Source organism: Nannizzia gypsea, genomic scaffold, assembly GCF_000150975.2.
Source record: "Nannizzia gypsea CBS 118893 supercont1.2 genomic scaffold, whole genome shotgun sequence".
Lineage (NCBI taxonomy): Eukaryota > Fungi > Ascomycota > Eurotiomycetes > Onygenales > Arthrodermataceae > Nannizzia > Nannizzia gypsea.
Genome location: NW_003345200.1, coordinates 3,685,950 through 3,710,362, shown reverse-complemented (window position 1 = coordinate 3,710,362; position 24,413 = coordinate 3,685,950). Strand labels below are relative to the sequence as shown.

The following is a 24,413-nucleotide window of genomic DNA, read 5'->3' as shown; positions in this document are numbered from 1 at the left end:
ACATATCCCTTGGAGAATTATAAATGGAAAGATAGCTATTGTGTCATGCGGATGTCGTTCTCGACCGGCCAATACTAGCTGCATAAAAATTTTAGTTTAAAGGCAGCTAAAGCATATAATCCAAATATCCAAGGAGCTTTGAGCCGGCAGCCAAAAGAGATAGTCTATGCTCGTTTCACACGGCTTCCACTGGACTTGACCTTTCGTGCTTCAGGTCGGTTGATGTGGTGAGAGGGAATCCACTCAGTATCGTAAGTCTTGGTTGAAGGAGTTCCTTCGGTAGCAACTGGGTCTGCAGCGTCGACAGAAGACGAAACACCGGCTGACTTTCGGGGACGATCGGATCCCTTTCCGCCCTTACGCTTCTGGGGGAAGTAGGGTGCAATCCAGAGAGTGTAGAAGAAGTACATTGACCCTGCTGCGCAGGCTAGGAGGAAGAGATAGAGGAAAAGACTGTCACACGATTATATATGTTAGTAATTATAACGAGAATGATACAGGACCATTGCCCCGGAAGACTGGAGGTAGTAGAAGCTTACACTTGAGGATCGAAGATGCTGGTGTCTTGCTCTACAACGCTAACAGTGCCGTTGTAAGCAGTGATTGGATGCATGATTCCTTTGCTATCGCTAATCACAGCTGCAAGGTTCAATGTCAAATCTTGAGGGTGCATATCGTTGGTGAAGATGTAAGGAAGAGAAATCTGATCTCCCGCCGGGATGTCCATGCCATATGGAGTCGCAGTAAGGTTTCGAACATTAACTGGAAGCTTTCCTGGAGCTTCAATGGTCCAAAGGGATCCTCCGATAACGCTGACCGTTACGGTCTCAGGGTCTGGGTTGGTAAAATGGAGAAGCGCTTCGGTAGGCTGACCGTTGACAAGCTTAACACCGAACACCTCAGCATTAGGGAACGTAGTTGATACTGTTACTCCGAGCTTGGGGATATCAGCTGGAGCCTCTGTCTTTTCTTCAGTCCCGGCCTGTCAGTTATCGTTAGCTATTGGTCACACTTCTAGATTGCTTTTGGGGTTTAGATATCGTACAGATCCCTGGCCATTGACGAAGACGGATTGTGCTGCGAGGAGCGCAAAGGAAAGCAGAGAGAATTTGCCCATATTGACGGTAGCTGCGCCAGGAAAACGGCCACAACAGAGAGAAGGGAACCGGCAAGAAGAAACGGGAGGAAGAGGACGAGATGATGAACAGTCGAGTTTCGGTGCGATGTTTGGTCTTGTGGCTTTTTACGCATTTTCTCCACGTATACAGAATCGCGATCGTTGAGTCAGCAAGCGCTTATCCGCGCGGCTTCCTTAGCGCGCTAATCTCTTTTTTGAAACGGAAAAAGCAAGCGCTTACAGAAGAGCGAGCGAGCATCGTTCTTTATACCACCACCTGCTGGAGCTCCTGTTTCTTTATCACGCTACCTCTGGAGGAGCAGATATATTGCCTGTGTTCATTTCCCTGGCCCTCTTGACTTTCCGTTTTTTTTTTTTGGTAAGTCGCCGAAGATGTCTCCTGTATCTGCGCAAGCTCAGGAGTTCTTCAACCGGTACGAGCAATTAAAGGCCATTGAACAGACCAAAAATCTTCTGATAGAGGTTAGTATTCGTTTTTTTGAATCTAAACCCAAGCAATTGTTTAATTCGTCACGTCAATTTCCGAATATATTACATTATATATTCTAATCAGGCCATCTTGCAGGATCTACTTAGTAGAATTACAGAGCTTGAAGATGCGTATCAGCGAGAGCGACTAGACCATGACAGAGAGACCAGATTTAATCGTGAAGTGCAGATGCACGAAATGGAGCTTATGGAACAGTTGACGAGGTTTAAAACCGCCATGGTATGCCTCTCCCAACGAGATTATCCATCGGAAGCTAATACATCCTGCTCAATAGGACCAAGAACCATTCGTAATCGCACTTCTAGATGGTGATGGTATGATATTTCGAGACTATTTAGTTCAGCAAGGAGAAAAGGGAGGGAAAGACGCCGCGAATCAGCTCTGGTTAGCTATCCGTGACTACACATCCGAGACCTTCAACAACATACATTCACCCAAGATCATTGCGAGAATATATGCGAATGTCCGAGGATTAGGGGAAACCCTCTTTAAAGCCGGGATTATTGATAAACCTTCTCTCTTTGAGGACTTTGTTCGTGGATTTAATGGAGGTAGACTGCTTTTCGACTTTGTCGACGTTGGGAGCGGTAAAGATAGAGCAGATGATAAAATTGCGGGTGAGTTGTCCAGCAACTTACATTACTGTCATGGCCTTCCTTCTCAAAACATCAAGCTAATAAGCTCCCTTCCCAACGTTAGAAATTCTAAAACTGAATTTATTCAATTGCCATTGTCAGCAAATATTTTTGGGCTGCTCCCACGATAACGGCTACGCACGCCTCCTTGAAGATAATTTAGCCGATATAGAACTCACAAGAAGAATAACTCTCTTGGAGGGATTTCCCTTTGAGAGAGAGCTCGCCTCGCTTATAGGCTCGTATAGAGTGACGAAGTTTGAGGCCTTATTCCGGGAATCAAAGTTAACCCCCTTACCAAGTAATACTTGGGAAAGCTCTGTTGCCACAACAAACTCATCCTCACCATCAAATACTGGGCTTTCCAATCCTCGAATGGTTAGCAGAACTCCTTCAAATTCTAATGGAACAGCGACTACCACATCCGCCGCCTCCGCTACTTCGGGTAGCAGCAGTACTACACCAGCAACGACATGGGCATCTACCATCGCTGCCAGTGCAAATACAACTTTCAAAGATTTAACCCCATCCAAACCAAGTACCCCGTCTCCACCAGTTATTGAGCGGAACAAGTATGGCCAACGAGTTGATCGGATTGATTTTAAAGCCGCGCCCAAGGACGAATTAAATCGCGTGAAAAAGTTGAAGCTATGCAACTTATATTTTCTACTAGGAGACTGTCCTAATCCGAATTGCTATCATACTCATGACTATAAGCTCGGAAAACAAGAACGAATGGTATTGCAGGTAGTTGCCAGAATGACACCTTGCCATTTCGGTACCGAATGTGACGATGCTACTTGTATCTACGGTCACCGCTGTCCTCTCAGTGAAGCTGGGAAGAAAGATTGCTATTGGGGGTCAAATTGTCGATTTGATGCTGACGCCCATGGCGTTGATACTAATATTGTTAAGCTTACCAAAGTTTGAATGGGCCCTGATATTCTCCTATTCTGCATGTTAAAACTTCACAAATGCCTTGTAGCAGGTCATTCGGTTCTGACCAATTTGATTACTCGGGAATTCCATTCGTTTCTTGTGTACCTTTTATGGATGGGGCTGTTTGAATTTGGTCGCTTTTACTCTACATGCTGCTTTACGCTTGCATAGTTACATTAGGTCTTTTAATTAGTTATGTTAGCTAAGTGATTACAGAATTAATTGACATTTGGGATTGTTTAAAAAAATAAAGAAAAATGCATGCTCCTATTTCTAGAGGCTAGTCTTGAAAAGATGTGCAGCAGATGAAACCGAATGCCGGGGCTTGTTTACACAAACGCAAAGGGGGTATATTGATAACAAAGGCGAAAACAGTTAAAGTCACTAAATAAAGAATGGCCAATGCAGGAGAATCATGTAATGGTAGTTTGGAACATCTGAAAACGTCTTTCCCACCCTAAGACATCAGAGTTGCTCTCCTTGTCCCCAGTCTTGACGCCGTACTCCTTAATGCAGCAGGTGAAGGGCTTTGCAGAGACAGTACCTGCCTTGTTGGAGTAGAAGGCATCTATATCGGCATTTTTGCGTTCCTCTAGGTCACCCCAGAGAAGAAATAGCCTCTCTCGTAGTTGAGCTAGCGTTTCCGGGTTATCACGTAGACTATTCACACCAATTAGCGATAGGGATAGTAAGGAGCTGAACAAGATATCAGTAACAGCGTACTTTACAGCGTCAATGTGAAGTAGAAACTCTGCCTCAGAGCCGTATACAAGGAGTGGCATGCGTTCTCGTGTTTTTCCTGGTGGGAGGTGTGGGACGTTTGGACCTCCGTCTTCAACGAGGAGACAGAACCGCCATTCCCACCACCTACGGGCGCCAGGATCGCTGTCATCGGAGGCATCACCTCCATCATTGGTGAGGGCGTAATCCACATTATATGAGACGGAAAAATCTTCTATGTTATGTGGGAAAAAATCAACCACGCGGACGGAAGAGCGGTAGCGGACGTTTTGGAAAGGTAACTGAAATTCGACACCATCAGGACCCTTGAATGTATGGGTATCGGGGTCTAGGATGTCTCTGATCAACCGACAGGGTATGGCTGGGTTTGATGCACGTACTGTCCCGGGTTCATTAGCCTGACCGACCAAAATTAGATAACGAGGATCAGACATATACATACTATGCGGGTTAAGCTCGTCCCTTTTAGTCTGAACTAGGCGAGGGAAATCCGGCTGCTCAGGATCTTTCTTTTTCCTTCTCTTTTCCTCTTTTAATCTCTCTCGTTTCTCCTCCAGCTTCTGTTTTTTCCTGCTGCTGGCAAGGTCGGAGGTAGACTTTTCTGATCGATTGCTATCCCCAAAGGCGCTGGGTAGATCTGCACGTAATGTCCGCCAATAGTGTTTCTTTCGCCCAACTAACTGCCTTATATGAACGTCTGTTTCGTTATCGTTAATAATATGCACCTGTATTTTGTCAGGGTATCTCCTATCCGTGTGCAGGACCCCTTCCATCCTGCCAGAAAACTTGTCTGTCTTGATATTGACATTATATAGAGTGACATAGTCATCCACCTTGACATTTTCTCGGGCATATCGCGCATGCGGCTCCCAGAGTGTCACCTGGATGGTCATTGTCCCAAAAGGGCCAGGCCACTGTCTGCCCTTGTTCTTGTTGATGTAGCGATACTCAGAGTCATCATCTCCCGTGCCTCTAGACGGCTGCACATAGTTATAAAGGTTTTTGTTTGAGGTATAATCAGTGACATAAAGTATGAATCTACCGTCACCTTCCATGAAAGTTTTTACAACCTGGCCGGTGATATCAATAAAGGACGAAAAGGCAGCATCCTTGAGTAAACAAAACTTGCGACCTGGGAGTCGAGGACTTGCCGTTTGGCTTGAAGTGTGCTTCGGGGTAAGTTGTTTCTGGGGAGCTGCAGCGACATACCGCTGACCCTGGGGGATATCCTGGGCAGAGCCGTTATTTAGCAACCGCAATGCATACTCGCTCTCTGCTCTATCTGGGCCACGAAACCCAGGCTTGCTCTTAACCGAGCCCCGTTTCTTCCACATAGTCCAGAGGGCGCTGTCAGCATTTGAAGACACGTACATACATACACCCTTGACAAAGCCTACCTATTACAGAATATTAGCACGCTAGAAGAAAATATACATATACATGGAGAAACATGTAGACATCTGAGATCTCAAGACATACTAACCCTGATATTCCGCAGCAAAATGACGTCGCCTTCATCAGGGTCCGGGAGATGTGCCTGGTCATTATGGAAGTATTTCACTTTGAGACCTCGCCATGATTCAGAGCCAAAATCGCAGTCCTTGACCGTAAATGTTGACATATAAGACGAACCCCCTGTTCGAGTCGGGCTAAGAGCGTCCACAACGACTGCGATGATGCTGGCCGAGCCAGACTTCCTTGACTGCGCCGTTGCAACATCATCGAAGCCAGGAGGCAGCCGATGCATCTCTACAGTCCTTTTTTGCTCCTGGATTCCTCGTATTTTGGCTGTTGAGACCGTTTGTAGCTGCCCGTAGCTGCTGGTTACTCAGACTCAACCATGGCCGAGACGCAGGCAAACGACCATTCAGGAGTTTCTCCGGCTCGTCTAAAAACCCAGCCACGCACTCATTTGTGTCTGCCTTTGCATAACCTCTGTCGTCGCCTTATTTTTAAGAGCTGATCAATAAACACCGTTTGGCCGTTGGCAAGTGAAGTCGTTAGTTGCTCAGCGAGTGAAAGAAGCCAAGCCGAAGCCCACCGAAGAACAAAAAAAAAGAAAATAAAAAAAATAAAAAAAAACAACCACCACCACCACCACCACATCTTCTTCTTCCCTCGCATCTTCTTTCTTCCTCTTCCTCTTCACAACGCCAACGTCCTGTGTCGACCCCTTTTTTGCTCTCGTCGCCGTCTTGTCTCGCCAGGCTGTTCGTCTCTCCTACGCTCGTCTCTCTCTAGCGCTTGTGTCCCTCCAGCTGACTCGCGATCCAGGCAAAAAAAGCACAATCTGTGACAGGGACAGCCCCTCACTAATAAACAACCCGCAAGAACCAGCCGTGGAATAGACAAACAGCATCGAACCGACCACCATCATGGCTGAACGCTACATTCCCGAGCATCGTCGTACCCAGTTCAAGGCGAAGGGCACATTTAAGCCGGATGAGCTCCGCCGTCGCCGCGAGGAGCAGCAGGTCGAGATCCGCAAGCAGAAGAGAGAAGAGAACCTCGCCAAACGAAGAGGTATTGGCACTCGCGAGGGCGGAATAGGAGCCAGCGATGGCATGGTTCCAGACAGTGACGATGAAGCTGGTCCTATCGAAACTGAGGTATGCTCGTTCTGTTTCCTTAACTCCCTTGAAGCCGTTCTTTCGGGGCGTTTAAGTCTTATCTACACCCCTGACGCACATACACATACCCTTATTCCCCTTTTCCTCGTGGAGGGCTATATCACTATGTTATGGTTGTTATTATTATTCATATTATTGCAGCTGTCGTCATCATTAGTGTTCATATAATATGAGACTAGAAAATGGACCCTTACTGACATGTAACAGTTGGATGCGGAGCTCCCAGAGATGGTCAAAGGCGTGTTTTCAGACCAGATCGAATTGCAGATTCAGTCCACTACCAAGTTCAGAAAACTACTCTCGAAGGAGAGAAACCCTCCGATTGAACGTGTTATCGAGACCGGTGTCGTAAGCCGTTTCGTCGAGTTCCTACGATCTCCCCACACTTTGGTCCAGTTCGAAGCCGCCTGGGCCCTGACCAACATCGCCTCTGGATCCGCGCAGCAGACCCAAGTCGTTATCGAAGCCGGAGCTGTCCCAATATTCGTTGAGCTCCTCAGCAGCCATGAGCCTGACGTGCGGGAGCAGGCCGTCTGGGCCCTTGGAAACATTGCTGGTGACAGTCCCCAGTGCCGTGACTTCGTACTCGGTGCCGGTGCTCTTCGCCCCCTCCTCACCTTGCTCGGTGACGGCAGGAAGCTGACCATGCTTCGCAACGCTACCTGGACTCTGAGCAATTTCTGCCGAGGAAAGACTCCTCAGCCAGACTGGCCTACCGTATGTCTATTAATTTCAATTTTTATCTATTGTTTATCCTATCCGTATACCCTGTGACTAACTCCTTTGTAGATTGCTCCAGCCCTTCCAATTTTGGCCAAGCTCATCTACATGCTTGATGACGAAGTGCTTATCGATGCTTGTTGGGCTATTTCCTACCTTTCCGATGGCCCGAACGACAAGATCCAGGCCGTTATCGAGGCCGGTATTCCCCGTCGTTTGGTCGAGCTCTTGATGCATGCTTCCACATCTGTCCAGACCCCTGCTCTACGATCAGTGGGCAACATCGTCACTGGCGACGACATCCAAACCCAAGTCATTATCAACTGCGGTGCCCTCACCGCTCTGCTCTCGCTGCTGAGCTCAAATAAGGACGGTATCCGCAAGGAAGCGTGCTGGACTATCTCTAACATCACTGCTGGCAACCCAACACAGATCCAGGCCGTCATTGATGCCAACATCATCCCACCATTAATTCACCTGCTATCCCACGGAGACTTCAAGACCCGCAAGGAGGCCTGCTGGGCGATCTCTAATGCCACTTCCGGCGGTCTTCAGAAGCCAGACCAAATCCGCTACCTGGTTACCCAAGGCTGCATCAAGCCTCTCTGCGATCTTCTCTCTTGTCCTGACAACAAGATCATTCAGGTTGCCCTTGATGGTCTAGAAAACATCCTCAAGGTCGGTGAGATGGACAAGGAGGCCGGCCAGGGTCCCGAGGCCAACATCAACCGATACGCACTCTTCATCGAAGAGGCTGGTGGTATGGAGAAGATCCACGACAGCCAGAACAACGCCAATGAGGAGATCTACATGAAGGCATACAACATTATTGAGAAGTACTTTTCTGATGATGATGAGGCTGGTGCCGATATCGATGAGCTTGCCCCCCAGCAAACTCAAACTGGATTCGCCCTTGGCACCAACCAGCAGCCTACCGGCACTTTCAACTTTGCCAACGGCGACTCAATGGATATGTAAAAGCCGTTTTTTCACTGGTAAAAGAAATTCTTATCCCCCACTTAGCTTTCGACGCAGTCCTGCCATCAGCAGAAATGTTATCTTTCTCCCTTTATTATATTGACTGCCTTCCTGAGCCCACCCTCTGTGCATCCGTTTTCATTATCAACCTATTTCTTTCCTTTCTCTTCAAATTTAACCACCATGTTACCAACCCCCAATTGTCAATTCCTCCTGCCTTTTTTTACCTTTGTAATGAACGTTATATCATGATATACAAGATTCACAGTCATGTAACCCCCTGAATGTTCCTTTCTTTTTGGTATTTCCTTGCATCAACATTTTCCCCTAGCAGGTTTCATTCATACAGGCGTCGTTTTCTTTTCTATTCCTCCCCCCTTTCCTCCTCTTTTCTACCTCATTGTCTGCAGCTTGTCTCCCTCCATTCCCGCCCCCTTCTGTGCCTTTCCATTCATCCGCCACGGTTCACATCCCAAATCCCCCAGTTCTTCAAGTCGAGTCTGCCTCCCGAGTGTATTTACCAAAAACCCTTTTCTAAGGCAAAACGTGGAATTCCCCCTCTATCTACTTATCCCTTGTCTTCACTCTTCTCTACTCCTTTGCCGTGGTTTAGTACATTACTACTTCCAGCCGCTTACCTGCTCCATTACCCCCCTGATCCCAGAGCCCAAACCAAGCCCAACGCAACCATCCATGCAATGTGTCTGCCCAATGCACCTACATACGTCGCAAACATAATGAGGTGGCACATGCTCCTATATTCTCCGTGTTCTATTTATAATAGCCTCGTCTTGAATAGCGCAGGCGGTGCCTCCTATGCATACCCCCTTATATTCGCCCATATATCGCCCTAAGCTAGCTCCTCCTTACCCTGTCTCCCACCAAGGGAAAAAAGTAAAAACAATGCTTTGATCTAGTTCTTTTGGCAGCATGTAGTAGAGATAACTAGTTTGATCCAATTAAGGCTGAAAAGTTCATAAACTAAATTGTCTATCTACAGTTGGACCATGACTGTACTAGGTGGAAGCAATCAGTATTAAAGATACTAATACATACTTCTATCATTGCGTCTACCAAATCCAAGTACATATATAGCTAGCTAATTAATTAAGATGGGTTAGGTCGAAGAGATAGATCTCATCTATAGTGCTTGTAAAATGGCATCACACATCTTCACGACCTTTTCTTCCTCGAGACGACGCCCAACTAGCTGAAGGCTAACAGGCATTCCGTGAATGACACTCGAGTTATCTGTGATACATTAGTAACATGCCAGCTTAGTTGGAAAGTTGGCAAGGAGGAAGTGGAAAGACATACATTCATTCTGTACCAAAGCATCCTCCTTGCTCAGCGGCGTTTCGCCAGGTACAGATACGTCAACCGCCTCATCAACGGTCACATTACAGGGGAATGATATGCAGGTATAGTCCAAAATATTGAATACACCAGTATAAGCAACATGTCTGAATTTAGAATGCTCGACGGCAGCAAACGGCGCCGTTGGGGCTTTTATAGAGTAATTAGCATATGATCCTTAAGGGGCCCAGGTGTTCGTTCATTGAGGGCATACTTAGTATAGCATCGAGTTCTAATGCATTCCATCGATCCAAGTAGTCCTTCTGTAGGATGTTTCGTTCCTGATGGAGTTGCCATAAGTTATATACACCATGGTCAACTGCACGGCCATACCGTTCCATCTCTGGACGGATAGGTTCGTCGGACATTGCAAGTAGTTTTTCAACTGACTTTCCACCATCAGAGAGGAAAAAGCGGTCCTATACTCACGTTAGAAAGGGGGTGAATATTGATCGAAATCAAGAAAGAAAACGGGCATCCATACTAGTATATCAGCAGCTTGAGCATGGCCGATGGGCTCCCAGTCAATAACTTCATGCCCTGCCAGCCTCAACTTCTCTGCTGTTTCTTTCAAAGCTCTCCTGACCGGTGGAGTGGGCCTGACCATGCCATCGTTCCACATAATACCTATTTTTAAGCTCTTCGTGAGCTCGACTTGTCTCCATGGGATAGGAAGACATTTGGGGTCGGTGATCCACGGCTGAGAATTGACAACTGCTTCAGCCCAGAGAGAGATTGCCTGTAGATCCCGAGCCATTGGCCCGTTAACACTGGTAACGGACTCCTGTCCCGCGAGACCAGATTTGGTCTTGAGGTTAGGGAAACGGCCAACGGAAGGCTTGAGAGTGAAGATTCCCGTGAGAGCAGCGGGTATACGCAGGGAACCACCTAGGGTATCGATTATCAGTCTACTTAGATTTCAGGCTTGGTGGTAATAAGGAACTTACCTATATCAGTGCCGACTCCAAGGGGGCTCCCCTGGAACGCTATCAAAGCCGACTCGCCTCCTGAAGAGCCTCCGGAGGAAGTAAGGCGGTTAAAGGGGTTCGTTGTCCGGCCGAAGACATTGTTCACGGTCTCTGCAATCATCATCGCCGTGGGCACGTTTGTCTTGACATAGAGCACCGCACCGGCTGCCTTCAGCAGATCTATCAATACACTGTTATGCGTCGCTGGCTGCCCGACCCAGGCCGTGAAGCCCAATGTAGAGTCTTTGCCGGCGATGTTGAAGTTATCCTTGATAGATATCGGAAGGCCATGCAGAGGACCCACGGGCTTGCCAGTGGCAGCGAGATGGATATCAAGGGCCTGCGCAGTCTTGATGGCTTCAGGAAACAGTGTCTCTGACAGGCAGTTTGTCTGGTCTCATCGGTTAGCCAGGATAGTTGACTGCACAAAAGGGAGGCATAGCTATACAAGCTGGTGGGCAGCCGCAGCCCTCTTGCAGAACGCCCGAGCGACCGACTCTGCCGTCCACGACCCTGAGGCAGTCTTCTCGACGATGACAGCGGCAGGAGAAGAGGTGATCGCGAGCTCTGCCGCGGTGAACCATCCGGAGGTTTCAGGCCAGGATGCGACGTCCAGCTGAGAGTCTGGCGGCATCATGCTGACATCGATCAGCCATTCCGGAGGAATCGAGGCGAGCAGGGCCTGCTGCTTTGCCGCGCTGATAGCCTGCCACTGCGTCTTGGTCATCGTGAGTTCTGTTTCCGCTGTTTTATAACTATATCTATCTAGCTATCGTCTTCTCTGGTATCTCGTCATTGACATTTGACTGAGTAGGTAGTTATAACTACGTCCAGAGACAACCGGAGACCGCCAGCCAGCAGCTATTAACTGCATGAAAAACACCACCAAGCCGCCAGCCGGCTCGTCGGTAAGCGGCTGAGGGGGCATGATAGACGAGCTACCTAGGCAGGCACTGATTATAACTGGCTATCCGGGCTGTAGCTAACGAGCCGACGTCGGCCTCTCGTCCGTTCGATGGGCGCCATTCAGCCGTACGAAGCGCGGCCAGACGACCAGGTCACCAAGACGCCTCCTCGGCGAACAGCCCGGAGCTCGATAACTAGCTAGGGAGTTAACACCTAAGTTACCAAGCCGAGCAGAAAGAAACGGACAGACAGGAAGACATCCAGGGGAGTACGGAGTGCAGGATGTCTCCCGGCCAGTCGAGGGTCGCACTTGGACTGTCGCTACTAGATACACCCGGACGTCGATGTCCCTATAACTACGCATTGATACCTACCTACGGAGTACCTGGGGTAGTTATACCTACGCAAGCGCCGGACAAGCACAGAAAACTCCGACTTGAGATCGAACGCTGCAAGTCGTGGCCAAATCGACTCGACCGAGGCTAGAAAGATAGCCGCGGAATAAGCCCGCGGGCATAAAGTGCTCGTTCAGAAGATGGGAGGCTTTTACTATGGGGTTTGCCGCTGATCAAGGGCCTCTTAGCAGCCGGAGATGGAGATATCAAGTTGGGGGTGGCTACTGAGCTGGCTCGAATTCTCTCCCCTGTGGGGATGGAACAGATTCCGCGCCATGCAAGCCTGTGCATGATGGCCCAAGGATGAGAGAACTGCTGGCCCAATCACTGGCTTTGCGATGATGCTGATATGCGGAAGGCGGGAGTTGGCTCTGGTGTCGATGATGGCCCATGGGGAGAGAAAGATACCTGCGGGCACCAATAGCCACCTCCGCATAAGTAAAAAAGATATTAATATCGAACCGGGCCGCACTCCTTTCCCTGGGTTCGGTCGGTCTCGAGGGGTCATAAATATATACTTAATAGACCGGTGATGGTATCTTAGCTGGCTGGGCTGTTATCTATCTATCTATCGACTGTGCAGAGAGCGGATGGGATGGCTGCCCACACGATATTGATAGCCCTCGTGGCCATCGGTTACCTACTCCTCAAATACTTCAACAAAACCGATGTTTCTAAGGTCAAGAATCTCCCAGAGATACCTGGAGTGCCAATGTTTGGCAACCTCCTCCAGTTGGGAGACTCGCATGCCAAACGAGCGGCCGCCTGGGTGAAGGAGTTTGGACCAGTCTTCCAGGTGCGACTGGGCAACAGGGTAAGTAACACCCGGCTGTTATTATATTAGTTAACTACTGATCTATTAGATTTATATACTGATCAGCTGGGATAGAGAGTTATTTTTGCCAACAGCTTCGAGTCCGTGAAATACCTCTGGATAACACACCAGTCGTCCCTGATTTCACGCCCAAAGTTGCACACCTTCCACTCCGTCGTCTCCAGCTCTCAGGGGTTCACCATTGGAACATCACCATGGGACGAATCATGCAAGAGACGCCGCAAGGCTGCTGCCACCGCACTGAACAGACCCGCAGTGCAGTCCTACATGCCCATCATCGATCTCGAGTCGACCACCAGTATCAAGGAGCTGCTGGCAGACAGCAAAGACGGGACAGTTGATATTGACCCGAACCCATACTTCCAGCGTTTCGCCCTCAACACCAGTTTGACCCTGAACTACGGCATCCGTATCGATGGCAGCATCGACGATAAACTGCTGAAGGAGATCGTGACGGTAGAGCGTGCGGTCAGCAACTTCAGAAGCACTAGCAACAACTGGCAGGACTATATCCCACTCCTCCGACTATGGCCAACCAGCAACACCCAGTCAATCGAGTTTAGGGAGCGTCGAGACAAATACATGAGCAAGCTGCTTGAGATGCTCACGGAGCGTATTGCGAATGGAACAGATAAGCCGTGTATCACGGGAAATATCATCAAGGACCCTGAAGCAAAGCTCAACGAAGGTGAGTCCTTGAGATGCTGCGCTTGATGTTTTGATAACTGGTCACTCCATACTGACTGCTGCTGTTCTCAGCGGAGCGAAAGTCTATCTGCTTGACCATGGTGTCGGCTGGGCTTGACACTGTCCCCGGTAATCTGATTATGGGTATTGCATACCTGGCCTCTGAGCACGGTCAGGAGATCCAGGCTCGCGCTTATGAGGAAATCATGAAGGCCTACCCCAACGGAGACGCCTGGGAGAAATGTCTGGTCGAGGAGAAAGTCCCCTACGTCACAGCACTTGTGAAAGAGGTTCTTCGATTCTTTATTGTGATTCCCATCTGTCTCCCCCGTGTCAGCATCAAGGATATCACCTGGAAGGACTCTGTCATCCCCGCTGGAACCACATTTTTTATGGTAAGACACCAAGCACCCGCCTCCTTCCTCCCTTTTCCACTAATTTAGATATCCTGGGATTCCGAATGGCTAACCGAAACCACCAGAATGCGTATGCCGCCAACTACGACTCCAATCACTTCAAGGAGCCATTCGAATTCCGACCGGAACGCTACCTCGACGTTGCTGATGGGACGGGGACACCCCATTACGCCTATGGCGCGGGAAGTCGCATGTGCGCTGGCTCGCATCTCGCGAACCGGGAGCTTTTCACTGCATTCCTCCGTATAATCTCCGCTTTTACGATCGTACCCGCGAAGGACAGGGCGGATGATCCCGTACTCGACCCCATTGACTGCACCGATAACAAAACCTCTCTGACCCTCGACCCTCGGCCATTCAAAGTCGGCTTCAGAGTCCGTGACCGAGCCCAGTTGGATAAATGGATCAAGGAATCGGACGAGAGAACCAAAGACTTGTAGAGTTAATAAACAGCTATACATATGTTAGCCGGACTATATACAAACCAGTTAGTGCAATAACACACGACGGATATAGCCCCCTTTTAGCTACCCGTCTTGACTGTTTTATGCTTAAAATAATAACTAGTTTAAGCTGCCAAGTCGTCTCCTTCTCTTCGAAGCAAACAACTAAATTCGGCTGTCTCTGTTTCTCTGGCAGCCATCGTACTCTGTCCTCGTACTCTGCCTGGTGCTGTTTCTTCTTTTTTTCTCAGCCGGAGATGCGAGCCAATCCTGGCTGATGCACTCCGTTCGAGCGCATGGTATTACTCTGGACGCCCACGATATGCACTCCGTCCGCTTGGCTTGCGCACGTCAGGAGCAGCTAACCAACTCGGCAGCTAGTTTGCTGCTCAAGGGCTCCAAAGGCGTTCAGGGATTAAAAGGGCTCAAAGGCTCCCTGACCCTGCAAGCGCCTGTTTCTTTCCTGCCGGCGGGCTCGTCGTGATGTTTCTGGAACAGAAAAGGGTGTATCCATATGTATCCATCTTGCGAAGCGCCTGGGATGCTCCCCCCCCTTGACCCGGTCACCAAGGGCAGGATTCACATTCCTCTAAGACAGTCATATAACGCTGGATGACGGTGTCCTACTATACAGAGTGATGAGGATGTAAGCCCGGAGTTGTACGACCTTGATTTGCTGCAACATGGCCGTGGCAAGGCGCCCTCGATGGCATATGTAACTACCTACCTAAGGTAATGCATTGTCCCTCGCTAGCAAACCTCCCCCTTCTGCAGCCCATCCCTGGACTCTCCTCTCTGCGTGCAGCACCGGCCTTGGTCGTGCACCCGACTTGATTGGCACAGTGTTTGTTTCCCATGTTACAGAAGTGATGCTATAGGTGCCGGGATCGAGCGATATCCTGGTCTCCGAGCCGAATGGCAGGTAGTCATATGTACATGCCCATACAGCGGACACCGCGTAACATTATGCAGCTAGGTACTTGATATTCTTATATTCTGGGGTCCCACAGCCGATGGCAGAGGCTGGCTAGAGCCTTTCTTTTATTTTAAGGATGTTTACGTCCTCTTGCTGTGCGCCTGCTGGAAATCCGTCAGCTCCAGCCCGTTTGAACTACACGAAGGTACAGAGGAGTGATACCTGAGTCTGGGCCTGACTTAATCTAATACCCCCCATGATGAGTGAGAAGGCTACGGCCAATGAGGCCGTCATGAGGACCTCGACGGGGGAGCCCGAGCCGTTAGATATCATCCATGATACTGAGGCCGAGAAACGGCTTCTTCGCAAATGTGATCTCCACGTTGTGCCGGTTCTTACTTTCTTATTCTTGCTTGCGTTCCTCGACCGAATCAATATTGGCAATGCTCGACTGCAGGGTCTAGAGAAGGATCTTCACATGAGCGGGCGGGACTACAACATTGCTCTGTTGATATTCTTCGTACCATATATTCTCTGCGAACTTCCCAGCAATTTGATACTGAAGAAAGTGGCACCTTCAACCTGGCTAAGCGGTATAATTGCAGCATGGGGTCAGTATTCAGCATGAGAGCTATTGTCGTTTAAGGATGCCGCTTCACCGATCTGACTAGCTGAATAGGAGTGGTTACTATTTGCCAGGGTGTCACTACAAACCTTGCAGGTTTGGTAGTATGTCGATTCCTCTTGGGAGTGTTCGAGGCTGGATTCTTCCCAGGTATTCATAATCCATATACATGTTTGGGGCTGTACTCAATGCTAACCAAAGCTCCAAGGATGTGTCTATCTCATCTCCATGTACTATAGGAGACATGAGCTCCAGAAACGGGTCAACTTTTTCTTCTCGGCAAGTATCATTGCTGGTGCCTTCAGTGGAGTAAGCTTGCCCTTGGTCTTCGTTTCTAACATGTATCTATTGCATACTAACGGTTGATAGCTACTCGCGTATGGAATTGCCCGTCTAGATGGGACAGCAGGCTATAGCGGGTGGCGCTGGATCTTCATCATCGAAGGACTCGCAACCGTCGTCTTTGCCGTTATGTCAAAGTTCTTCATCGTTGACTGGCCTGAGACGGCCAAATTTTTGAACGACCAAGAGCGGAAGATGCTCCTTGCTCGCTTGGCCCTCGATAACAATGGTGCACAGATGAACCGCCTTGACCGACCAGCCTTGAAACGCTGTCTGTTTGATATCAAGATATATCTTGGGTGAGTGATACCGCATACTCTATGCGAACCACACAGACTTACATTGAGTTAGGATGGTCATGTACTTTGGGGCAGTGACCTCTGGATATGCCACTGCTTTCTTCACTCCTACCATCCTCCACCAATTCGGCTGGCCACCGCTCAAAGCTCAAGTAATGAGTATCCCAATCTTTGTTGTTTCGACCGTCATCACTCTTGCCCTGGCTTGGGTTTCCGACGCTATACGCCACCGCTTTGGTTTCACTATCTTGGGTTGCTCTGTAGCAACCGTCGGCTACGTCATCCTCATCTGCCAGCAACACGTTCCCATCGGGGCTCGCTACTTTGCCGTCTTTGCAATTACCATCGGCACTTTTATCACACAGCCCATCTGCGTGACATGGCTCAGCAACTGCATGGCAGGACACTACAAACGCTCATTTTCTACCTCCTTCCAAGTTGCGTTTGGTAACTTTGGAGGCATACTTGCGAGCAATATCTTTTTGGACTCTGAGAAGCCCCTATATCCGACTGGCTTCGGTACAACTCTAGGAGCATTTTGGCTATGTGGAATAGCCTGTATAGTACTCCTTTTCGTTCTTATTCGGGAGAATCGAATTCGTGATGCGGGGGGCCGAGATTATCGATTTCAGTTACCAGAGGAAGAACTCACTAATCTCGGTGACGACCATCCCTCATTCAGGTTCTCCTACTGAAATATTTTGGATATAGCATAGACAGGAGTGCATGAAAGCGTCAAAAGAGCTAATGATATAAAATGATAAATAGCTAATTTCTTTATATAACAATCCTTCAACGCACTAGAGGCAGGACAAATATAGATATAATTCCCAGGACGATGAATCCCGTTTGATAGAAATCATGGGTCCAAAGACCTGGGCAATCTTACAGTCTGCCTGAAACAACGAAAGCCTGAAAAAATGCATCGCGAACCCGAGTATGGACATTACTATATAACCGCCGATGGCACTGCATTATTTGTGTTCACAACCTATTCCCGCGTAAAACCACAACCCCCAACTCCACCCATAGAACAGAAAGACGAACGAAAAGAAAAAACTCAAGTCATGTTCTTACTCTTCTTCGGAAGAGTTGGTCAGTGACAAATAAGCAGTCCAGGCAATACCGATTGACGACACGAATGGCTACATCTGAGTTAGCAAGTGATAAAGACAACTCAAGGACACCATGATGAAGCAACACGTACGATCTGGAACTGGATAGGGATCAAGCGGAAGTTCATGATTTGGACGGCTGGCCAGAGCACGAAATTGGCTTTCAGGGTCGGCAGGTAGACGTCCTCGAATTTACGAGATAAAGCACGACGGCCACCGCCTTCAGCCACGGTCATGAAGGTAAAGAAACACGCCAGACCTAGTTACCCTTGTTAATGATCTACTTGTCTCAGGCTAGAGCGAAGTGGGGGGGAGAATAGATAGGGGTAAATACCGATTGGAGCAAAGATGAGCTGGTCCATTGCAACGCGCTTTAGTGCTGGAATGGTGGCATGGGACTGCGTCACAGGGAATATGTGGGATAAGAAGCTGAACCACCGGTGCTGGACGGGTGCCATGAAGAAGCCATATGCCATAAAGCGAGTGAGTCTCTCGAAGTCAAATGGTGCAGGTCTTTTCTTGTAGAAATTCAGCTCCCCCACGGCCGGTGGTTTTTCCTTCTCGAGCTCTTGCAAATCAATCGATATGAAGCTGGTTGTATCTCGGTTCCTTGGTAGCTCCTTGCATCTAGCACTTATGGCGGATATCGACTGTGCAACTGTGTCTGCTATTCCACCCAGAACCTATGGTGTTATTTCCCGTCAGCCAGGCTCCAGTACCTTCCCACGCATCTTTGAACTTCTACAAGGAAGCAGGGGGTCAAGGTATCCTTACAGCGTTCGTCACCATCGTTGTCAGAACTATCATGCAAATCATCGTTAGCCTCCCGTCTCGGTCCCAGCCCTATATTAAGTGATCACTCTCGATTGCCGGTACATACCAGGGTTCTGAGCATAGTATGTGTTGAATTTGGCTATCAGCCTCATGGTCACGGCGATCTCGATGAGGAATATAATGGTGTGCAGCAGAGGCTAGATACGCAGAGAATGGTTAGTTTTAAAGCAATGATAGGATAACACTGTCTCCATATCGGTATATAGAGCAGCGGAAGGCGCAAGAATGTTGATCCAACTAAGGGTGGTAAAGTTTCCACTGACCACACGACCGTAGATATATCGACTGTCCAAGGCCCTGAGCAGGCCCCATTTCGACTGGTTCATCATGGCTGCCACGGGCCGTCTCGGGGGTCTCCTCTCGACAGGAACTCCCCTGCTGTCGATGAACGAAGATGCGGGCGGCTGCAGATAGATAGAGCGAGAGCTGGTCGGTCGCGGAGATGTCCCTCGCCTCGCGGTCCGGTTGTAGTATGACGCAAGGCCTCGTTTGCTCCGTTTGGCTTTTTGACGCTCAAGAGAAATTTGAAGTTGCTGGAAAAAAGGGCGGCGGCAGCGCCGAACAGCCAATAAGAGCGGCATATGTGCTTAGTAAGTGAATGACTAAGTTATATACGAGCTGGCTCTTGCTTTCACAAGGAAGCGTGAAGCCGCAGAAGCAGCGAAGGTGATAGTCATAAGGGGGCGATCAGGCAGGGTGGATAAGCTGTTAACGGGGTAGGCAATGTATGTAGCCCGTCATCTATTCTAATTCATGCACCGGATTACCGGACGATCCGCTGTGTATACATACATAATATATTGGCCCCTTAAAGATCGGCCTTTGCGTACGCTACTATGTCTGGTAAATCCCGGATTTCCATAGTTTCATTTGACGCCAGGTCGATGACTTTCACGACATCTAGGTGTAGGAGCCCTGGGGACAGCGGGAGGAATCTTAGTCTTGTAGAATGGCATGTGCCGGGGTGGAGAGGTCTGATGAATAAAAGTCAGCATATGCTATAGATTATATCTAAACAGACGAAGGCCACCTACCCTATCCTGGAGTCAGTGCTGAGGCATATAAGATCAGTTTCATGAGGAGCCACATTTTGCTGCATTGCGTAGACGATGTTTTCATCCACTACAGCTTCTGCAACTTCATCCGCCATCTTTATGGAGGACGTCGAGGATGGTCGGGGAACATGTGCACGCATGTCTGAGCGCCTTCGAAACGGGACAGCAGCAAGCCCGAATTTCCTTGCATTTGTGGATGTGTTCACGATAAAAACGTCCCAGTCAAATGGCTTGCCAACTTCAACGCTGGCAGGACCGAAGAATGATATCTTAACTCCATGATCTGTAGGAGCAAAAGAGGCCACCTGCGGCGTAGACGGTGCTTGTGTTGACAGGTCGCTCCCACGAGACATGATACTTCGTCGCAACATGTTACTAACACCTCCCAGTGACTGGTTTGTAGGCCTGGAGAAATCAACGCTTGTCCTCCAGCGCATCGAGATCTTTGGACGACATTCGTCCGAGACTAGCACAGAAACTTTGAGCGAGATGTCAAGCATAGATGTTACTGGTGCGCCATCCGCAACCTCTGAGGATATAAGTTTGTAGACCAGCGATATATCATCCCGAGCCGGGCAGCTGATAGGGGGTGAGAACCCAATGACTTGAGCCAGGGGTTCGACAGTTCCATTAGCTAGGGATAAGTCAGCTTCCTCCAAGATAACTTCATAGCTGGTAAATGGAGTTGCTTCAAAGTCAAGGCTAGCAGTTGTTGATAGTTTTTTCAGAACGGTGGCTGAGCGAGAATATCTGATCCTAGCACTAGCAGCTGGGATAATGCGAATGGGATGATACGACGTCTGCTGTATGTTGTACATTGACCCTTCAGGCTGCGTGGACGGAACAAGCCGTAATATTCGAGACGCAGGAAGATATGGATCCAAATCCTCCCCAGCAGCGGTCAAAGATTGAAATATGTTGGTAGAAGCAGGCGTCAGCCGAGGCAAATATTGGTCATTGCTGGACGATGTATGTGAGTCCTGGGGGCTAAAGTTTGCAGACGCTGTGAAAACGACGGATGGATGTCGTAGGCGCACTCGAGGACGGTCTAATATTAAGTCAGTTTAAGATGTGCTCCTAGTGGATGAAAAGGAAAGATACTAACATAGGAATGCCTCTGTTTTCCAGATCACATATGCATTGTTTCCATTCCCTCCATCCTCAACGGTTTCATCGACAATGACGAATGGATCATCTTTCTTGTCCACAGTATGGGAATATATTAGGTCTTTTGAGCTTGGCTCCTCTTCATCTGGCTCGCCCGAGCTTCCTTCATCAATAGCGAAGACCTCGAAACGCACACTGAGATTTGATATGCAAGCCTCTAGACTGTCCTTGGGGAAATCTGATAGACAAAGTACCAAGTAGAGTGTAATTTGTTCATCTATTCATTCGGAGTCAGTGATGGGGGTAACAAGAGCCCGAATCCTAGTAATCATAATCCATACCGAAAAACAGTAGCTGTCGTTGTTGAATTTTTGACAGATATGTGCCTGGGTCCCCAGAGCTTTCTTGTATTAGCCCCAGTAGCTCTTCTATATTCAGATTTGAAGCGTGAGGAACGACTGTGTCTAGGGTCGCATCTTGTAGGAACTGGTATTCAGACATCTCAACAAATAGGGTATCATGCAAGGCTCAACAGAATGAGATACAACAGAAATATACGGGCTGGTTTCTCGCACTTCTAGTCACCATCTACTATCAAACCAAAATAATACCAAGATAAAGGAGCTGATCACTTCTCTGCTTTGTTTCAAGAGAAGTTGAAGTTTAGAGTCGAGCTTCACGAAATTCCCAAATAGGCAAACGTCGCAGCTTCAAGGGGCCATGCTTCACGTGACGCGCGCTAAAGATTTCTTCGCGCGCCAAAATTATCAGAAGCTTCATTCTATTTGTTCAATAGAGACGCAACCTGCGAGGCCTGAAGAAGCTCCGTTGTGGCAGGCGGACAGTGGCTGGAGTATTGGGTTGTTTGCGTTGGGTTGCCCTTGTTGCAATACTACGTTCGGCGTCATTGCACGCTTGAACCAGCAGCAAACCGCTCATACCATATACAAGATAACTCCTCCACGGCACGATGAATGGCCCAGAGGGTTTACCGATGCCGCCAGCGCTCTGGCAGGAGGCACGGAATGCAGAGGGCAGGGTTTACTACTACAATGTTCAAACCAAAGCTACTCAATGGACCAAGCCAGTGGAATTAATGACTCCAGTGGAGGTGTGTATTCTTTCCTGTACTGCCATTCTGAACACTTTACTGATAGTTCTCCAGCGCGCTCTGGCAAACCAACCATGGAAGGAATATACGGCTGCGGGAGGGCGAAAGTACTGGTATAACACCGAAACCAAACAAAGCTCTTGGGAAATGCCAGAAGTTTACAAGAATGCTCAAGCTCAAGCTCAAGCTCAGCCTCCTGCTAAGCCAGCCCCCTGCGTACGTTCTCTATATCCTCTACAATGGCATGACAGAAATCTAACATGGTTGTTTTCAGTGCTCCGACCTTTGTTGCTGGTGGTGTAGGCACCTTTCCTACTTACCAAGCTCCAGCCCACGCCCACGATCGTGACGAACACGAGCGTAGTACGACCGACAGACGACACGGATATGGAGGCGGTGGTATTGATATCAATGGCGCAAATGCAATAGCCGCAGCAAATCAACAAGCTGACTCTGGTTTTGCTTCGTTCGAGGAGGCAGAGGCTACTTTCATGAGGCTCCTTCGGCGCAGCAACGTTCAGCCAGACTGGTCTTGGGAGCAAGTTATGCGTGCAGTCATCAAGGACCCTCAATACCGTTCGCTCAAAGACCCCAGAGACCGCAAAGCCGCATTTGACAAATACGTTCTTGAAGTTCGCGCGCAAGAAAAGGACAAGGCGAAAGAGAGACTTTCCAAATTGAAGGCAGATTTCGGTACCATGCTGAAAAGTCATCCTGAAATCAAGCATTATACCCGCTGGAAAACCATTCGACCTATTATTGAGGGCGAGACTATCTTCCGATCCACGGATGATGAGGGCGAACGCAGACAGCTTTTCGAAGAGTATAAATCAGAGCTGAAAAAGGAGTATGCGGAAAAGCAAGCCAATGCCCGTAAATCTGCAAGGGATGACCTAGTTGATATCTTGAAAACTCTGAACTTGGAACCCTATACTCGCTGGTCAGAGGCACAAGAGATAATTCAATCTAATGAAAAAATCCAGGGGGATGAGAAGTTCAAAGCTCTGACCAAATCGGATATCCTGACTGCATTTGAGAATCATATCAAATCTCTTGAACGAGTGTTCAACGACGTCAGACAACAACAAAAGGCTAGTAAGACTAGAAGAGAACGTCAAGCAAGAGATGCTTTTATATCTTTACTACAAGAGCTCAGGTCTCAGGGCAAAATCAAAGCGGGTAGCAAATGGATGAATCTGTACCCTTTGATTGAAGAGGATCCAAGATATACTGCGATGCTTGGACAATCAGGTTCCAGTCCTTTGGATTTATTCTGGGATGTAGTTGAAGAGGAAGAACGTGCTATCCGAGGTCCAAGGAATGATGTCCTGGATGTTCTTGACGTAAGTCTTAAATTATTTGGTCATTTATCTAAATGATTTCACAAGTGGCATTATTAACATTTATGATTCTAGGATAAACGGTTTGAGACAACGTTGAAAACAACGTTTGACGAGTTTAAAACGGTGATGAGAACTGATCGTCGTACCGCAACAATTGATCAAGACACGCTCCAACTCATCTTTGATCGTCTGCAGGAGAAGGTCCTTCGACGTACAGAGGATGAGAAGCACGCAGCCAATCGACAGCAGCGGCGTGCAATTGATCTTCTCCGATCACGCATCAAACATCTTGAACCCGCCGTCCAGGCAAATGATTCCTGGGAAGATGTAAAACCCAGAATTGAAAAGATGGAGGAATACCGAGCTGTAGAGTCGGAAGACGCACGCCGCTCGGCATTCGACAAAGTTGTCCGTCGGCTGAAGGAAAAAGAGGAGGATGCTGAGCGTGATCGTGAGGCACGCGGCCGGGACCGGCCATCACGCCGCGACCACTACGACCGTGGAGACCGAGATGACCGCAATGGACAAAGATGGTCAGGCTCCGGACGTCGTAGCCGTACCCCTGAACCAGATGCGTACGAAGCAGACCGCCGCAAGGCTCAGGCGGACCGGGAACGATCATATCGCAAAGCCAGCGGGTTCTCGTCACCGCCTAGACACCATGACCGTGACCGTGACCGTGACCGTAGAGACCGGGACCGCGATCGTGAGCGGGATCGGGACAGACGAGATCGTGATCGTGATAGAAGCCTCTCGCGGCATCGCCGGGACCGCCGTATCCGAGAAGACGAACGAGATAGATTATACCATAGTCGTGCCGACCCTCGATCTAGTCGTGACGAACTAGATTATGGAGGTGGTGATACTGATACTGCCGCACGCAGCGTGACAAGTGAACGCCGCAGACGCCGGGATAGTGATGCCGAGAGCATTGGTAGCAGGTCCGCAAAGCGATACAGGCGCGAACAGGATCATCTAGCTAGCAAGGGCGGGAGACGGGATAAGGAAAAGGAAGAGAAAGCACCACCTGTGGTGGAAGAGAAGGCAGTTCATTCTGGTAGCGAAGAAGGGGAGATTGAGGAAGACTAGGAGATGCGCACCACATCTATTTCTATACATTCATCAGACCAACATCTTGACCTATATTGCCATGGTTTAGAACTTTAGACTCGGTATATAGGACGTTAGTATTCAAGAGTTGGATGATCAATCATTCAAAGATATGGTTCCTGATTTCAAAAAAGTGTGTGAAGAGGTGGAAGATGTTGAATCAGACCACCGAAATTGTAGCACAGATTTATCATGTCTGTGATAACAGTACAAGTACAAAAGAGAGGAAAGGGACGTTTAAAAAGACTACAAATTGTTTGTTTTATCCTTCTCAGCTTC

At 48.7% G+C, this 24,413-nt stretch overlaps 10 protein-coding genes across 10 annotated transcripts; 5 read left to right on the top strand and 5 right to left on the bottom strand.

Annotated features, from left to right (window-relative positions):
* Window positions 1-164: 164 nt before the first annotated feature.
* On the bottom strand, window positions 165-1,117 carry MGYG_03427 (signal sequence receptor alpha chain; the record flags this gene model as incomplete). Its single annotated transcript, XM_003175857.1, has 3 exons — window positions 165-453; window positions 540-982; window positions 1,046-1,117. 3 exons carry the CDS (start codon window positions 1,115-1,117, stop codon window positions 165-167), a joined length of 804 nt encoding a protein of 267 aa, XP_003175905.1.
* Window positions 1,118-1,510: 393 nt separating this feature from the next.
* MGYG_03426 (C-x8-C-x5-C-x3-H type zinc finger protein) lies at window positions 1,511-3,193 on the top strand (the record flags this gene model as incomplete). The annotated part of the gene is made up of 4 exons (XM_003175856.1): window positions 1,511-1,600; window positions 1,704-1,847; window positions 1,903-2,245; window positions 2,328-3,193. The coding sequence occupies 4 exons, from the start codon at window positions 1,511-1,513 to the stop codon at window positions 3,191-3,193; spliced, it is 1,443 nt and encodes a 480-aa protein (XP_003175904.1).
* Window positions 3,194-3,615: 422 nt separating this feature from the next.
* On the bottom strand, window positions 3,616-5,690 carry MGYG_03425 (telomere-binding alpha subunit central domain-containing protein; the record flags this gene model as incomplete). Its single annotated transcript, XM_003175855.1, has 4 exons — window positions 3,616-3,862; window positions 3,926-4,322; window positions 4,386-5,340; window positions 5,427-5,690. 4 exons carry the CDS (start codon window positions 5,688-5,690, stop codon window positions 3,616-3,618), a joined length of 1,863 nt encoding a protein of 620 aa, XP_003175903.1.
* Window positions 5,691-6,318: 628 nt separating this feature from the next.
* Window positions 6,319-8,271, top strand: MGYG_03424 (importin subunit alpha-1; the record flags this gene model as incomplete). The annotated part of the gene is made up of 3 exons (XM_003175854.1): window positions 6,319-6,552; window positions 6,781-7,290; window positions 7,363-8,271. The coding sequence occupies 3 exons, from the start codon at window positions 6,319-6,321 to the stop codon at window positions 8,269-8,271; spliced, it is 1,653 nt and encodes a 550-aa protein (XP_003175902.1).
* A 1,141-nt stretch (window positions 8,272-9,412) lies between these two features.
* On the bottom strand, window positions 9,413-11,322 carry MGYG_03423 (acetamidase; the record flags this gene model as incomplete). Its single annotated transcript, XM_003175853.1, has 6 exons — window positions 9,413-9,522; window positions 9,589-9,777; window positions 9,842-10,046; window positions 10,112-10,515; window positions 10,575-10,986; window positions 11,044-11,322. 6 exons carry the CDS (start codon window positions 11,320-11,322, stop codon window positions 9,413-9,415), a joined length of 1,599 nt encoding a protein of 532 aa, XP_003175901.1.
* Window positions 11,323-12,491: 1,169 nt separating this feature from the next.
* Window positions 12,492-14,274, top strand: MGYG_03422 (hypothetical protein; the record flags this gene model as incomplete). The annotated part of the gene is made up of 4 exons (XM_003175852.1): window positions 12,492-12,710; window positions 12,786-13,419; window positions 13,491-13,813; window positions 13,900-14,274. 4 exons carry the CDS (start codon window positions 12,492-12,494, stop codon window positions 14,272-14,274), a joined length of 1,551 nt encoding a protein of 516 aa, XP_003175900.1.
* Window positions 14,275-15,449: 1,175 nt separating this feature from the next.
* Window positions 15,450-17,154, top strand: MGYG_03421 (high-affinity nicotinic acid transporter; the record flags this gene model as incomplete). The annotated part of the gene is made up of 5 exons (XM_003175851.1): window positions 15,450-15,804; window positions 15,873-15,968; window positions 16,027-16,127; window positions 16,188-16,459; window positions 16,512-17,154. The coding sequence occupies 5 exons, from the start codon at window positions 15,450-15,452 to the stop codon at window positions 17,152-17,154; spliced, it is 1,467 nt and encodes a 488-aa protein (XP_003175899.1).
* A 378-nt stretch (window positions 17,155-17,532) lies between these two features.
* MGYG_03420 (vacuolar membrane protein) lies at window positions 17,533-18,737 on the bottom strand (the record flags this gene model as incomplete). The annotated part of the gene is made up of 6 exons (XM_003175850.1): window positions 17,533-17,604; window positions 17,667-17,833; window positions 17,909-18,257; window positions 18,349-18,374; window positions 18,455-18,545; window positions 18,672-18,737. The coding sequence occupies 6 exons, from the start codon at window positions 18,735-18,737 to the stop codon at window positions 17,533-17,535; spliced, it is 771 nt and encodes a 256-aa protein (XP_003175898.1).
* Window positions 18,738-19,216: 479 nt separating this feature from the next.
* On the bottom strand, window positions 19,217-21,071 carry MGYG_03419 (hypothetical protein; the record flags this gene model as incomplete). The annotated part of the gene is made up of 4 exons (XM_003175849.1): window positions 19,217-19,382; window positions 19,443-20,511; window positions 20,569-20,847; window positions 20,912-21,071. 4 exons carry the CDS (start codon window positions 21,069-21,071, stop codon window positions 19,217-19,219), a joined length of 1,674 nt encoding a protein of 557 aa, XP_003175897.1.
* Window positions 21,072-21,540: 469 nt separating this feature from the next.
* On the top strand, window positions 21,541-24,113 carry MGYG_03418 (pre-mRNA-processing protein prp40; the record flags this gene model as incomplete). Its single annotated transcript, XM_003175848.1, has 4 exons — window positions 21,541-21,681; window positions 21,736-21,897; window positions 21,933-23,024; window positions 23,097-24,113. 4 exons carry the CDS (start codon window positions 21,541-21,543, stop codon window positions 24,111-24,113), a joined length of 2,412 nt encoding a protein of 803 aa, XP_003175896.1.
* Between the last annotated feature and the right edge of the window lie 300 nt (window positions 24,114-24,413).